Source organism: Lepus europaeus, chromosome 22 (assembly GCF_033115175.1).
Source record: "Lepus europaeus isolate LE1 chromosome 22, mLepTim1.pri, whole genome shotgun sequence".
Classification (NCBI taxonomy): Eukaryota; Metazoa; Chordata; class Mammalia; order Lagomorpha; family Leporidae; genus Lepus; species Lepus europaeus.
In genome coordinates, this window is record NC_084848.1 from 7,991,831 (window position 1) to 8,006,851 (window position 15,021).

The 15,021-nt window shown below is 48.6% G+C and overlaps 1 protein-coding gene across 6 annotated transcripts in view; it reads right to left on the reverse strand.

Annotated features, from left to right (window-relative positions):
- Nucleotides 1–15,021, reverse strand: part of DICER1 (dicer 1, ribonuclease III) — a 71,427-nt gene that overhangs the window by 25,010 nt on the left and 31,396 nt on the right. For all 6 annotated transcript variants that reach the window (XR_009864830.1, XM_062181739.1, XM_062181738.1 and 3 more), the window contains 7 exons: nt 14,118–14,590; nt 5,966–6,098; nt 3,816–4,058; nt 3,278–3,432; nt 2,477–2,609; nt 1,628–1,703; nt 222–361 (listed from right to left, as the gene is read on the reverse strand). Coding sequence is in view for 5 of the 6 variants with exons in the window: in XM_062181739.1 (XP_062037723.1) it covers nt 222–361; nt 1,628–1,703; nt 2,477–2,609; nt 3,278–3,432; nt 3,816–4,058; nt 5,966–6,098; nt 14,118–14,590 (1,353 nt within the window). In the remaining variant the exon portion in view is untranslated. The remainder of the gene's footprint in view (nt 1–221; nt 362–1,627; nt 1,704–2,476; nt 2,610–3,277; nt 3,433–3,815; nt 4,059–5,965; nt 6,099–14,117; nt 14,591–15,021) is intronic.

Genomic DNA, 15,021 nt, shown 5'->3' on the forward strand with positions numbered 1-15,021 from the left:
GAAAACAAAAGCAGCATCTGAAGTGCAGAGAGCACAGCGCGCACACGTGAAAGCAGAGGGAATGATCTGGGGCAGCGGTGAGCCACGAGCCACGAGCCACGAGCCACGAGCCACGGCGCGGGCCCAGCCGCAGTGCCGCGCGATGCTAGCCCCACAGGGAGTTCCGACGGGAGCAGCAGGGAGCAAGTGCAGCCTGCCCTGCAGTTCTAACCAATACTAACTGCTTTCGGGTAGCACTGCCTCCGCTTAGTGGAACCTGGTCTTCCTGGAACGCTGGTTTCTTCTTCATCGTGTAAATCGAGCTCCTCTTCATATTTGACAGTCTCTTTCCCAACTGGCATCAAATGTTCATCCAGTTCACCTACAAAGTTTTAAAAGAGAATTAACACAATCGAGACTTCTGCTTTCTAATTAGTAAACAATCTATTTTCTTAAATATTTATTTGCTTTCACTTACTTGAAAAGGCAGACACAGAAAGGTACCTTCTATCCACTGGTTCGCTTCCCAAACACCTGCAACAGCCAGGGTTGGGCCATGCTGAATCCAGGAGTCTGGAGCTCCGCCCTGGGCCCACGCGTAAGTCCCAGGCCCACTCACCTGAGCTCCTGGGATGCGATGGCAGGAAGTCAGACGGGAAGCAGAGCAGCCAGGGCTCTCTAAAGGGCCCTCTGACAGGGGGTGCAGGTGTGCGAGTGCTGGTTTAACCAGCGGTGCCAAAGCCTGCACCTGTAAATAATCTACAACACTCAGGAAGTTAACTAAAGTGATTAAAACTAAGGCATCTGCATCTTTAATAACATGAAAGTGACCAGAGCTGCCACTCAGGCAAAATCCACTTTGACATTCAGACTACAAATTCTATCGTAAGATTCAAAAATAAAAGCATTTAAACAGGACAACAGCACATATCCCTTCTGAATAAGGTGGCCACGGAAAATAAGTCTTGTGGGTTTTTTTAAGTTTAATTTGTATATCAGCATAGGCTGAGAGAGATTAAACCCTGGTTCATCTCTCAAAGTTAAAAAAGACCTTCATGTATCTGCTCAGTAAAGGGCACCAAGAATTGATAGCTGTTCGCAGTTAAGCTGCGGAACACAAGGAGCCCCCACGGCACTGTAGGATCTTCAAGTTCCATAACAGCATTCACATTCCCCAAAACACACCAAGAGCAGCAAGCTCAAGGCTCTACACAACGCTTAGAAACCTAGACAGGGGCCGGCACTATGGCGTACAGGGTAAAGCTGCCACCTGCAGTGCTGGCATACCATATGGGTGCCGGTTTGAGTCCTGGCTGCTCTACTGCCGATCCAGCTCTCTGCTGTGGCCTGGGAAAGCAGTAGAAGATGGCCCAAGTTCTTGGGCCCCTGCACGCACGTGGGAGACCAGGAGGAAACTCCTGGCTCCTGGCTTCGGATCAGCGCAGCTCCAGCTGTTGCGGCCAATAGGGGAGCGAATCAGCGGATGGAAGACTTCTCTCTCTTCCTGCCTCTCCTCTCTCTCTGTGTAACTCTTTCAAATAAATAAATACATCTTTTAAAAAAAAGAAACCTATATATTCCTTGATATGCTTTTCATAATGCATAAGCATTTTATTCTTATTTGCATATGTTTTTCAAACATCCTTACCAATTTTGTGCAGTTTTTCACAGCAAATGAGAGCTACAACTCTTTCAGCCAACCGTACACAACTCATTGGTGGACCCTGAAAATAACAAAAGACAGTTCCATTTCATGTACGTGTAGCCGTATCATCACTGGCACACAAAACATGGATGAGAACTCTGCTTCAGTACCTTCCAAGTTCAATTTACCAGAACAAAGTTTATTTTAAAAAATGCCAGCAAGTCTTATAAAAAATCTTTATCTAAATATCTGAAAACTCCATCCTTAGAACCCCTCTCCTAATAAAAACTGTCGTAACTAACATTCTATTCATTTTGATGAATTTAAATATCAGTAACATTTCAAAGTCTCTTATTTTTACTAATACACAAACGTGCAATAAAAAACCCAAACAAAGACGCACTAGGATAAAACTGTAACAAAGGTTAACGGTCCTGCGTGCTTTCTTAGGTGCAACAGGAATTAGGACAGATTATCTGGAAATCAGCACCGGGACCGAGACAGCACCACCAAACGCAGATTTCTGAGCAAACAACAACAAAATCACTGCAGCAGTCCAACTGAGAACGAAGTGTGTCTCCCTGTGCCTCTATCAGCCACGGCTGCATGGCCCTGTCAAAACGGCTCTATAGGAAGGGCTTCGTGGAGACCTCAGAGGTCATCCAGCCCAGTGCTAGGAATTCTCGGTCTACCAGAACTGCACATGCAGCTGACCACAGAAGTGCTCTAGAAATCTGCCTTTTAAAGCAGATTCCACAGCCACACTTAACCTCTTGCATATCTTACAGAAGCTGAGAGAATCCATTAATGACACAGTTTACAAGGCACATTCATTTCTTCTTCTAAACTTACAACAATGGAGGCTCGCAGAGGCGAGTTAATTGGCAGATACAGAGTTGAATAAAAGGTACCATCAGGCAACTCTCGGGTCCTGCATTTGGGAGCCAGGTGAGTGAACGGATCACTTGGTAATCTGGCACAGTATCTGTGGGGAGAGAGATCCTGGGCTGAATCCACAGTGTGCACTGACACGCATGACCAAGCCTCGGACTCGTGCTGGCCCGTTCCCCCCCTGCCGGACTGGCATCGCCACAGGGAGCTGCCGCCTCGCCACTTCACTCTTTGAATCACATAGAACAGTGCCATCAAACAGAACTTCCCATGAAAGGCCCCGGCTCTGCACTGTCCATCAGGCACTCAATGGCTGCTGAGCGCCTGGAACCTGATGTGTGCAACCAGGGACCCATGTTTTAATTTAAAGTGAACTCTGAATTGAAACAGCCACATACATAAAGGATGGCGCACAGAAATTATTCTGGATCTGTGAAGAGAATTTAGTTCTTAGAAATGTCATTATGAGCTCAGCAAGTGTACATTAAAACATACTAAAAAATACAATTTATCATAACCTCATTTAGCTGCTAATGGAAAATTCAACATTACCTAACATTTGTGGCATAAAACAACAAAGTTCCCGATTTAGAAAAGGAAAATTAATGAGCACAATAAAATTAAATGAAACCTAAGTAAAATGAGCACGTCTTCATTCTGTGAGCCTTGTTAAAGAGTTAAATATAACTGCACAGTACTGTGCCTGCAGGCTGTGAACACCACCATGCTCCCGGGCTCGCCGCACGCAGACCGGACACCTACCTGTTGATGTGTCCGATGGCCGTGTTGATCGTGACCCGCGGGCCGCCGTCATCGGGCCTCAGCACATACGGCGGGAAAACATCATCGTCGTCCACGACAGGATCAACATCGGCCTCACCAGTGTCCACCGACGTGGAGCACTTGTTTCTCAGGATCTGCGCAATTTACAAACAGGTGTTACCATGGAAACAAACGTCTCCTCTGCTGTGCGAGTCGCCTGCTTCTGTAGCTCCAGAAAAGCTCTCGATGCGGAACACCCTCTCCCACACACTCTGCTGAGCCTGTCATGTCACCACCCTGCGACGGCTCTGTGCCCCAGGTGGTCAGTGCACACCTACAGGGCGCACTCGCAGACACCTGTCCCCCTGCTGCCGCACTGTGACCTCTCGCAGTGACCTGCGGCTTCACCCTCACTCTCAGCTTCCTGACGTGGCACACTGCACACGCCTGCGGAAGCCACGCGGTCGGTACAACTGCCCCATCTACCTCTAGGCACACAAATAACAACAAAGACGCCATACCACTTTTGTGAACTTACCTTTTCAATCGCTTTGTAAGTTTTAAGATCTTCTTCAAAACTTTCTATTTTGTCTGTATCTGCTAACATTACATAATTAGAGATTGGCGCCCTTGCTCTTCCTTTAGATTGAACATAGGATCGATACTCTGTAGGCAAATCAAAACGAACCACCAAGTTGCATTTTGGAATATCGACGCCCTCCTCCACCACACTCGTGGCAATGAGCAGGTTGGTCTCATGCGCTCGAAATTTCCGAAGTACCTGGAAAACAAATCCACAAAAAAGAACAATTTTGAGAAACTTTCAAAGAAAATAATGCAGTAAAATTAAAAAAAAAAAAAAAAAAAAAAAGCTCATTCTGTCCTTTCTAGTCACGATAAATCTTGGCAGCCCAGGTAGAGATGACCAAATCACAGGGAACCTGCAGCGTGCGGACACAGCAGCGCCGGCCCACTGACGGCCGGCCCACCTGCACCTGAGCAGAGCGTCAGAACACACTTCTAGGGGCCGGCACTGCGGCACAGCAAGTTGAGCCCCGGCCTGCAGTACCAGCATCCCATACGGACACAGTTCAAGTCCTGGCTGCTCCACTTCCCATCCAGTGCCCTGCTAGTTAATGCACCTGGGAAGGCAGAAGATCGTCCACGTGCTTGGCCCCTGTGCCTACATGGGAGACCTGGAAGAAGCTCCTGGCTCCTGGCTCCAGCCTAGTCCTGTGCTGCCTTCTGTGGCCATCTGGAGAGTGAACCAGTGGAGAGAAGATCCCTCCCTCCCTCCCTGTCTCCAACTCTGCCCTTCAAGTAAATAAATAAATCCAAAAGGAAAGAAAGAATGCCTTTGCATGCTCCCGTCACAAGCCAAGGGAGCCTTAGAGCTGCGCACTAGAGAGACGGGCTTCTTTACGCCAGGTGGATCTCCCCACTCAAGAGCCCAGATGAACTCACTTCTGGAGTTCTGCTGACCCTCTGCTCCTCCACAGAGCTGTCTCATGTCTGAGACTGGGCCAACATTCTCCAAAAATATCAAATTCTATCACTAAACTCCTAACTCATTTAGAACTCAAACCCGGGGCTGGCGCCATCGCTCACTTTGTTAATCCTCCGCCTGCATTGCCAGCATCCCATATGGGTGCTGGGTTCGAGTCCCGATTGCTCCTCTTCCAGTCCAGCTCTCTGCTGTGGCCCGGGAGGGCAGTGGAGGATGGCTCAAGTGCTTGGGCCCTGCACCCGCATGGGAGACCAGGAAGAAGCACCTGGCTCCTGGCTTCAGATCAGCACACACAGTGCGCCAGCCGTAGCAACCATTTAGGGGGTGAACCAACAGAAGGAAGACCTTTCTCTCTGTCTCTCTCTCACTAACTCTGCCTGTCAAATAAATAAATTTTAAAAAATTAAAATTTAAAAAAAGGAGCTCAAACCCACAGACGGGGCATTACTCATTTTTCTGGCACCTTGGGAAACTCTCGATTTAAGGAGTCAGAATTTATTAAAACATGGGAGTCATAGCTTTTTCACACCAGATTTAAAATCCTATCACTGTCCAACTCGGGGTAAACTGAACAGTCACATAAGCCGGTTTTCAGACGGTCCAATGTCTCAGATTGGCTCCTGGATCCCCCCACACCTGGAATATCATCAGAAAGCTGGGACTCAAATGCCTTCTAACTTTGAGTTCAACAATAAACTGTGAAAGGTCTTTGTTTCGGAGAAGTCGATGCCAGCACTCTGCAGTGCTGTGGATGGCACTGAGACCTGGGAAAGCATGAGAAATACACACCGCATCCCTAAAAGCGCGCCAATACCAAAACAGGGCTCAAAGGAAGAAAGAAATTCCTGCCAGGAGAGGGCCCATCCCATCAGAGTCCCACGGAATGAACAGGAGTTAGTTCTACGTGCTCTGTTCACCTGTGAAATGTGGTTATGTGACACCAACCTAACAAAGGAAAACGGATTAAGACAAAAAAAGCTCTGACAGACAGCTACTCCAATTCTGAGCACAGAAATCAGGCTACAGCTACCGCCTGGCCGACGGCTGGCCTGTATACGAGTAAGTATCTACAGTGTGAAAGACAGAAAGCGCGGGAAGCTGTGAAGAAAGGGCGTTCTCGAGGCGTCCCGTCTGCGTAGCCCGGAAAACCGCAGTTGTGCAGCCGCTCTGATCGAAGTTACCTCCTCCTGCTTGCGGAACTCCGCTTCCATCTGTTTGCTCCGAGGCTGGCTCTTCCCAATGCCGTGTCCAGTTATAAAGTTGCTGCTGATGTAAGCCAGCTCTGGGTCCTGCTTGCCTGCTTCCTTTATCAATCTAAGAAAATCACACACATGTGGAAGTTAAGAACTGCTGAGGGAAAACAATGTAGACTTTTGTTTGTAAATTCTCCTTTAGAGAAATACTCACTATACTTCGCCAACATACCTATCATATTGTTTTCCAACTAGCTTAAACAGAATCAGTGCCACACTCACCACATAAAATCTGTGGGCCAAGTACTCAGCATGCCAAACTCAAGGCTGACAAACACTGACATGAGACGCGCACAGTGTCTCCAACTTCTAACTGAGTGACGACAACTCACTGCACTGGGGCGCAGCAGGTTAAGCTCTCACTTGTGACACTGCAGGCCCATAAGAGTCCTGGTTCAAGTCCTGGCTGCTCTGTTTCTGATCCCACTGCCAAATAGCATGCCTGGGAGGCAGTAGATGATGGCATAAGTATTTGGGCCACTGCCACCCATATGAGAGACTGGAATAGAGTTCCTGGCTCCTGGCTTTGGTCTGGCCCAGCCCCAGCCATTGCAGCCATTTGGGGAGTGAACCAGCAGATGGAAGCTCTCTGCTTCTCTCCCTGTGTTGCACTGCCTTTAAAAAAAAAAAAAGAATGAAAGAAGGGAAGGGGAGGGGAGGGGAGGGGAGGGGAGGGGAGGGAGGGAGGGAGGGAGGAACATGGCTCAGGATGGGACCAGACAGAGAAACCTGGGTCCTCACACATCCTGGCTTCTGGACAGAACTTGCAATGCAGCAGCTCAACACGCTTCTCCTGACACGTGCCCAGCATCCACGGTGGCCATGCCCCCTTCTCTACAGCCCTGGCTACAAGAACAAGGACCTGCAAAGAAGTCCGATCCCAAAGAAGAATGTCTACAGCAAAGGAGGCCTCATGCCCCGTGCGTAATGAAAGGGTTCCGGCTGTGTGTGAACACGAACGGCTCGTTCCTTTCATCTCACCCCAACACGATCCCTGGAAGTAAAGCTCTTGGGAAAGCAACACCTCGTCAGTTTCCAGTACCTGTCTGGCCACTGCCCACACTCCCACAAAGCAGACACCAGGCTGCAGCACCGCAGGCAGAAGGGTTCCCACCCCACACTGTCAGGAAGACAAGTCTCCGAGCTGCCCACTTCCAGCCTGTTCCTCTCTATTAACCCAGCCGGCCTTCCGGCCAAGAAATGGCAGAGCTCCAGGACAGGATCACATTACATGGACAGCGAAGGTTGGCAGTCAGTGTGGCCATTACAGCCATTCTAGAAAACCTGCATTCAAAAACTGGGCACCCAGGATAACTGGTTCCACACCTGACATAAACGACTCCATGTGGTTCTTCTTAAGCCACACGACGTCGTATAAACTAACAGAGAACTGCATTTTCAAGTCAAGCCATTCTTTTTGTTAAATACACGAAACAGACTAATATCAAAGAGCTGGAGGAAACCTTGAGTGGCCACTTAGGAGACGGCTGCCTCCCCATCAGCAGAACACTGGCAGGTCTAGGTTAACTTGAGAGGCCATTCTGCAGTTCAAGGCCTTCAAACCTGCAGCATCGGAAACTTCTTTACTGGGTTCCAAGGTTTAATTGCTATCGTAAATGTATGCTACCCATAATACAAAGCAGAACTGCATGCACACAGCATTCTCAAAAGTCTGAGATAAGGAAAAAATTACTTCAGATATAATACGTACTTCCAAATTTTGGTTTATCAATCGGAAGGCATTACAGTAGCTTGCATATCAAGCTACTCCTAATTAGGCGAAGAATAGATTTACTTTGCCAACATTATCACTCAGCTGAGCAATGGGAGTACTAACAGATTCACTCATTTTTAATTTTTTAAAGATTTATTTATTTATTTGAAAGGCAGAGTTACAGAGAGGCAGAGAGAGAGAAAGGTCTTCCATCTGCTGGTTCACTCCCCAGATGGCTGCAATGGCCAGAGCTGTGCCAATCTGAAGCCAGGAGCCAGGAACTTCTTCCACGTGGGTGCAGGGACCCAAGGACTTGGGCCATCTTCTACTGCCTTCCCAGGCCATAGCAGAGAGCTGGATCAGAAATGGAACAGCTGGGATTTGAACCAGCGCCCATATGGATGCCGGTGCTGCATACTGGGGCTTTAACCCATGGTGCCACAGTGCTGGCCCCCAGATTCACTTATTCTAAGGACAGCCACATGAAACATGCATGTTGCCTCTTGCCAGTTAACAGACAGCATCTCTGTGGGCAGCAGTTAAAAGCGACACACCCATGCTGACAGTCAGAGGCAGAAATGTCTCTGCTGGACCTCACATGAGCCGAGACACAACTAAGGGCTTCTCAGGATGGGCCAACCTGAGGAAATTTACAAGAGACTAACACAAATTGCCTAAAGATTCCATAGTCTCGCTGAGTGGGGGAAACAGTCTCACTTGTCTCTCTATGTGTGCCCGGAGTTTAGGGAACTCTCTGTCCCACAGCAGGCCGTGTGACAGACGTTCAGCCGTCCTCTAGTGCAGAGCTTCTGACACCATCGCGCCAAAACCCAGGTTTCCGTCTTGTTTTCTGCTTCCCTATTTTCCAATCTATTAGAAACCACTGCTATGTGTAAGGCTCTATGGAATGAACTACCAAGGAGGCAGGTATTTGGCACAGCAGGTAAGGTGCTGCCTGGGACCCCGCACCCCGTATCAGAGTGCCCATGCTGTACCTGGGAGGCAGAAAGCAATGGCTCAAGGACTTAGGCCCCTGGCACGGATGTGGGAGACCCAGACTGAGTTCCTGGCTCCTAGCTTTAGCCTGGCCCAGTCCTGGCTGTGGCAAGCATTTGGGAAATGTACCAGCAGGATGGAAGATCTTTCTTTCAGATACTTGGTTTTTTTCAATGAGGCATTAATAACATGAAACTTACAGAGCACTGGAATTCAAACACTGATTTTATTCTATTCAGAAACACACAGCCACTTCAAACTGTCGGGCGTTTCCAGACGCCTGCACTTGATGCTCAGCAGAGCTAAGTCCTAGACCCAGGCCCCAGACAATATTTTGCTTATACATGAACGTACACAGCCTCCCTCGTGAGACTGGAAATAGGATAACCAAAAACAGGAACTATGTTTGTATAGTAAATTCAGAAAGCTAGATGTATTACTGAAAACCATAAAAGAAAAAAATTAAAAATATATACATATCTTCTGAAACTTCTACCCGCTACTTCAAGTACATTATCAACAATGTCTTTAGTAGCATCCTTTCCATCTTACACTTTCCGGTCAATGGGAGAAAATCAAATAAATCCCTGTGTGCGTGATCATAGCAAAAACCTAGCACCAACAATTCCAGGACAGGAGAGAGGACAGTAGAACTGCACCCCCACAGATACAGGCATTAAGAACTGGCATCCACTGTGTGCCAGGTGACACGTCAGTCATTCAAATATACATTTCCTCTCACTGATGGGCCAATAACAAAGCGAGGTATTATTATTGTTTTACAGATTAAAAAGGCTCAGACTTCAAAAAATTTAGTAACTTTTACAAGATATGAACCTAAAAAGTTGAGTAAAAGGAACCGAGACTCCATGGCAAAATGGTGCATTTGGGTTGAGGCAGGGAAAACACACAGGCCTGGGCACCCTGCAGTACCACAAAGCCGCAGTGCGCTCTAACACAGAGGGCAAGAGCTTGGCAAAGGATCTCGGGCACTGATCTCAAAGTGGTCAACGTTGGGACAACGTGATCAACAACACAGACAGCCCAGCACTGGGTTATAGCCCTAGACAAGGAAGATGAGCCTGTGCTGATACCGACACATGAGCCAACGAGCACATACACAGCACGGCCAGACAGAAGGCGTAAGTCCTCCTCATAGGAGAGTCCCAAATAATACACGTAGACGCCGCTCTCCAGGAAGCACAGATGAACCCCTCCCAGGATGGCCGGATTTGGAGACTTGCTCCCAGAGAATCACGTCAGAGAAGGGAAAAACAGAAAAGTGGCAAACACTGTCTTAGCACGTGATGGAGCGTAGCATCCCCAGCAATGCTTCCTGCTGACCACCCCCCCAGCCCCTGCCGAGCTAGGACGAGGGCGTGTCAGCTCTGTGCATTCCTGCAGCACCGACAACCCTGGTCAAGTCCTGAAAAAGCATCAGGCAAACCCAAACGCAGGAGGAGCATGCTGCAAACACTGACCAGACCTCCAGACTGATCAAAAGACTGAGACACTGTTAGCAGACCAGAGGAGCCTGGGGAGATGTGACAACAGGCGACCTCAGAATACCTTAGAATACAAAGAGGACGTGAATGGAAACATGGCAAAATGCAAAGCTGGTGCAGAGTTAGTTAACAGTAATGCGCCAAGGTCGGTTCTCCCCGCTGTGACCCTGGCGATGCTTACCAATGAGGAAAACAGGAGGGGCAGTGCGGCAGGCAGACACGGGACTTCTCTGCACCGCCTTCCTGGTCTGGAAGTATTGCAACAGCAGCGAACGGGGGAACCGGGAGGGCCGTGAGCCAGGCCTGTACAGCACTGGCATCACACTGTTAATAAGGTACATGGTGACAAGGCCACTAGACTTTCAGACTGAAAGCCTTGTTTCTGTCACTTGGTATCTGTGTAACTTGTCGGGGGTGGAGTAACAAACTGAGCCCTGGTTTCTTCATTTGTCATCCGGCAGGAACACCTCCCCTCCTCACACGGTGCTGTGAAAATCTTCAAGTACATGAAATATTGAACCCCTACGTAAGGTTTGTCAAAGGACAACTGCGCACCTAAGCCTGCACACACTCCACCCACCACACAGGGCAGCTGTTCTGATTAGGAGGGTACACCACCAACCGACAACAGCTTCACCACCACGCGGCAACAGCTTTACCACTACATGACAACAGCTTCACCACTGTGTGACAATAGCTTCACCATCATGAGACAACAGCTTCACCACCGCACGACAACAGCTTCACCATCGTGCAACAACAGCTTCCATGCTCAGGAAACTCCTCACTGAGGAAGGGGTTCCCCCCCATTAAACCGATGGAAGGAAAGAATCTGGATTTCAGGAAGTTTTCCTAAGCTTATTAAAAAGCTTACTGGAACAAGACCACGATTGTGCATTTAATTAGCTGCTCATAAAATCTGCCGCAGCCGCTCTCGATCCAGCACACACACTAAATTCCAGCCATGTCGGATGAAAGTTGATCACAATTAATCTGATCCTTGAAGTCCATAGGAAGTCACTGATTGAGTCTGGATAAACCTTTTCAGGTTAACATTCATTCCTGTACAGAAAACCACACAGCTGCACATAAAATGCCTGCAGAAAACAGGGAAGAAGAAAATGAACCCCGTTTCTCCTCTCCAAGCCCCACAAAGTTTGTTTAATCCTTCCACCCCCTGCTGGGGGCAGGGAGGAGCCCACAACCAGCCTGAGCTGGAGGGCTCAGTGCTCAGCTTTCCTGCCCCTCCAATGCCTCTCTCGGCGTCCAGGCAGCACTCCCTGGTCAGCTCCTCTCCGTCCCCTGGCAGCCTTCCCAGGGGGAGCACCGGGCTTCAGTGCCAAGATGCCCAGGAGCTCTCTGACTGGGGAAAGAACTGGCAACCAGGGGTTAGGTTATTAGGATTCTAGAACTGTCTCTGGCGCAGACTAGCAATTTAACTCGGAGCAAATTGCTTCTCCTCCCTGAGGCACTTTCCCTTTTTTATAAGAGTAAGTGGGCTGGATTAGATAGTCAATGAGGTCCCTTTCCAACCCTAAACCTCTGCTTCAGCTGTAACCCGGCACCTCAAGTCCTCTCCCTCCTGCCCCTCAGAGGGAAATGACCAGGCTGAAGCCGCCAGCTGCTGCCCTCGAGCCCAACTGCTCGTTACTCAGAAAGGTTTTAAAACCCCAAACATTCAGAAGCAGTTAAGAAAAAAAATTCCAAATTACCTCAGGAAACAAAGCTTAATTTTCCCTCAGAGATCACTACTTGCAGAAAAGGCTCGTAGGAATCCCTCTGGCCAATTAGTGGGTCTCACAGAGAAGGCGATTGTCCTAAGCACAAAACAAGGATTTTCACGGAAAATCACACATCTACTCGCAAGCCAGGAGGACCCTCCGCCCCGTGAGCATCTGACACAAATCAGGCACGGCTCCGCGGCGGGCACTGCATCAGGCCAGACGGACTTCCCGGAAGAGGGAAGGGACAGAACCCACGACCGGAAATTCGAATGCGCCGTCACCCTCGCCTAGATCCTCGGAACTCTTCTGGACACTGTCAACCTGATTCCGAAAACGCCAGTGCGGAGTCTAAAACGAACCCCAACTGCAAGTCCAGCTGCCCTCAGCTTTTCCACTGCGACTTGGGGCATTGTTTGTGTTAGAAAACTCAGCTGATTTTCCCCGGCTCTCACACCACAGCACACACAGAGGACTCGTGTGGCGATTCTCTCACCAGGGAGCAGCCGGGAGCTCCGAGCAGGGCGCCAGCTCAGAGTCCTCGACACCTTCTACCTGCAGACAGCGTCAGAGCCCCCAGGCTGAGGTCTCCCCGCTCCAGGTGCCGGCCACAGCCGCCTTCCCTGTGCTTCTGACCCAGCAGCCAAGTCGGGATCCCACAAGCCCCTCCTTGGGCTCGAGCAGCCCACAGAACTCGGGGAAACGCCTACTTACGTGCACTAGTGTACTAGAAAGGATGCTACAAAGGACCCGGATGAATAAGGTGAGAGATGCATAAGGCGGGGGGGGGGGGGGGGGTGCCCCACCACCCTCCAGACACCTCCACGTGTTCAGCTACCCAGAAGCTCTCAGAACGCTGTCTTTCTGGAGTTTTATGGAGGTTCCATTACACAGACATGAGTGACTAAGTCACTGACCACTTGCAATCAGCCTAACTTTCAGCTCCTTTCCCCTCCCAGAAGTCAGGGGTGGGGCTCAAAGTTTAACCCTCCAACCGTGTCTTTGAGGATTCCAGGGATTTTCAATTATATGTCAGAAAAGGGGTAAAAAGACCAATCACGTATTTCACAGTATCACCTTGAGGGAAAAAATCCCAACATATCACGGCCATTGCAGAGGGCTAAGCCTTCTCCTGCAAGCCTTCACGTACCAGCTGCTCCACTTCCAATCCAGCTCCCTGATAATGCACCTGGGAAAGCAGCTGAAGATGTTCTAAATACTTGGGCCTCACCACCCTTGTGGGAGACCTGGATAAAGCTTGGCTCCTGACTCCAGCCTGGCCCAGCCAGGCCATTGCAGGCATTTAGGGAGTGAACCAGCAGATGGAAGCTCTCTCTCTCTCTCTCTCTCTGACTCTGCCTTGCAAATAAATAAATAAATCTTTAACAAAAAAAAAAAAGTCACAATACCAAACATAAAATATATGCTAATATGAGAAAGCGAGCGCTCAATGTGCAAGTTTAACACAATTCCAAACTGAGTCTAACAACTGAGTGCAAAACAACGAGTGCTATACTTAATGTAGCTTAGTTTTTCTATACTTGTTCTCTATTTTAGATGAATTATAATGGATTAGCACCCTTTAAGATCTAAAGTCTCAGGGCCAGCACCTTGGAGCAGTAGGTTAATCCTCCGCCTGCGGCACCAGCATCCCATGTGGACACCGGTTCTAGTCCCGGTTGCTCCTCTTCCAATCCAGCTCTCTGCTGTGGCCTGGGAAAGCAGTAGAAGATGGCCCAAGTGTTTGGACCCCTGCACCTGCGTGGGAGACCAGGAGGAAGCACCTGGCTCCTGGCTTCAGATTGGCGCAGCTCCGGCTGTTGCAGGCATTTTTGGGGTGAACCAATGGACGGAAGACCTTCCTCTCTGTCTCTCCCTCTCATGGTCTGTAACTCTACCTCTCAAATAAATAAATAAAATCTTTAAAAAAAAAAAAAAAAAAGACCTCAGTCACATCCAGCTAGCCTTTTAGGAAAGCTCCTGCACTTGTGCCATCCTTCTGTTCACCCCTGGAAGGCTTCCCACACCACTTAGGACACCACACAGCCCGTATTCAGCCACTCTGAAGCTCTCAGGCTGGGTCACCTCACACAACAAAAAGTGCCTTGTTTTAGAGGGGAAAAATGTTAATCTTCGAGATTTACCTGTTTAAGACAACTGCTGTGTATCTTCTTTCCACAAAAATAATTCCACATAAAATATTGGTAAATGGAGAAGGAAAATTTGTCTCTGGCTTCTCTTTCTCCTCAATTTCTTCATCTTCATCATCATCTTCAGAATCACTCCAAGACACATAATTGTCCTGATTCCTGTTATTATACCACTCCACGCTCTCAAACTGCTGCCGCTCATATGGTTTATATTTGCGCAAGATTTCCAGCAGTTTTACTACTTTCGGAGTTACAAACTTCAGGTCCAGTGAGGCAGGTGAGAAGTGCTCTTCACACAGTGCGTGTATCTTCCTCAGGAAAGTGTCTGTAAACAGTAAGAACTTCCTGTGCAGCTCCTCTTGCTCGTGTTTGATGTATTTCTGCAATTCCCTTACCATCATGCCAGCGACTTTATCTGCACACCAAGGTCCCAGAACTACCAGTACCGCCCGACAGTCTGATAGGATCTACAAAAGAAGAAAAATGCAAATGTTAGAGAAAATCATGCAGCATTTTCGTATTAGGTTCAGCTGGGATTTAAGCTGTCCTCGGACGACTCATTCCAAAGAAATCCACCTACCAACACAGACTCAGAGTGGCTCCCTGTGCTTGGAGGGGGACAACGATCTTTTCAAGCTCCACTACTACATACATACGGGGAGGTGGGGCGCAGACTCATGTGCTAAGAGCCGAAACCCTCTCTTTCTTTCCCAGCAAAAACAAATACAAATGTAAAAGGACAAGTGTAGGAAGCCATTCAAACTTAATTTTAGATCTCTGATTATTAGAACTACATCTTTGTCACTTACTACTGCCAAACTACTACATAAAGAATTATGGAGCAAAGAGATTTTACCATAGATTTTATCTTGGAACAATTTCACCTTAGCCATTTTTA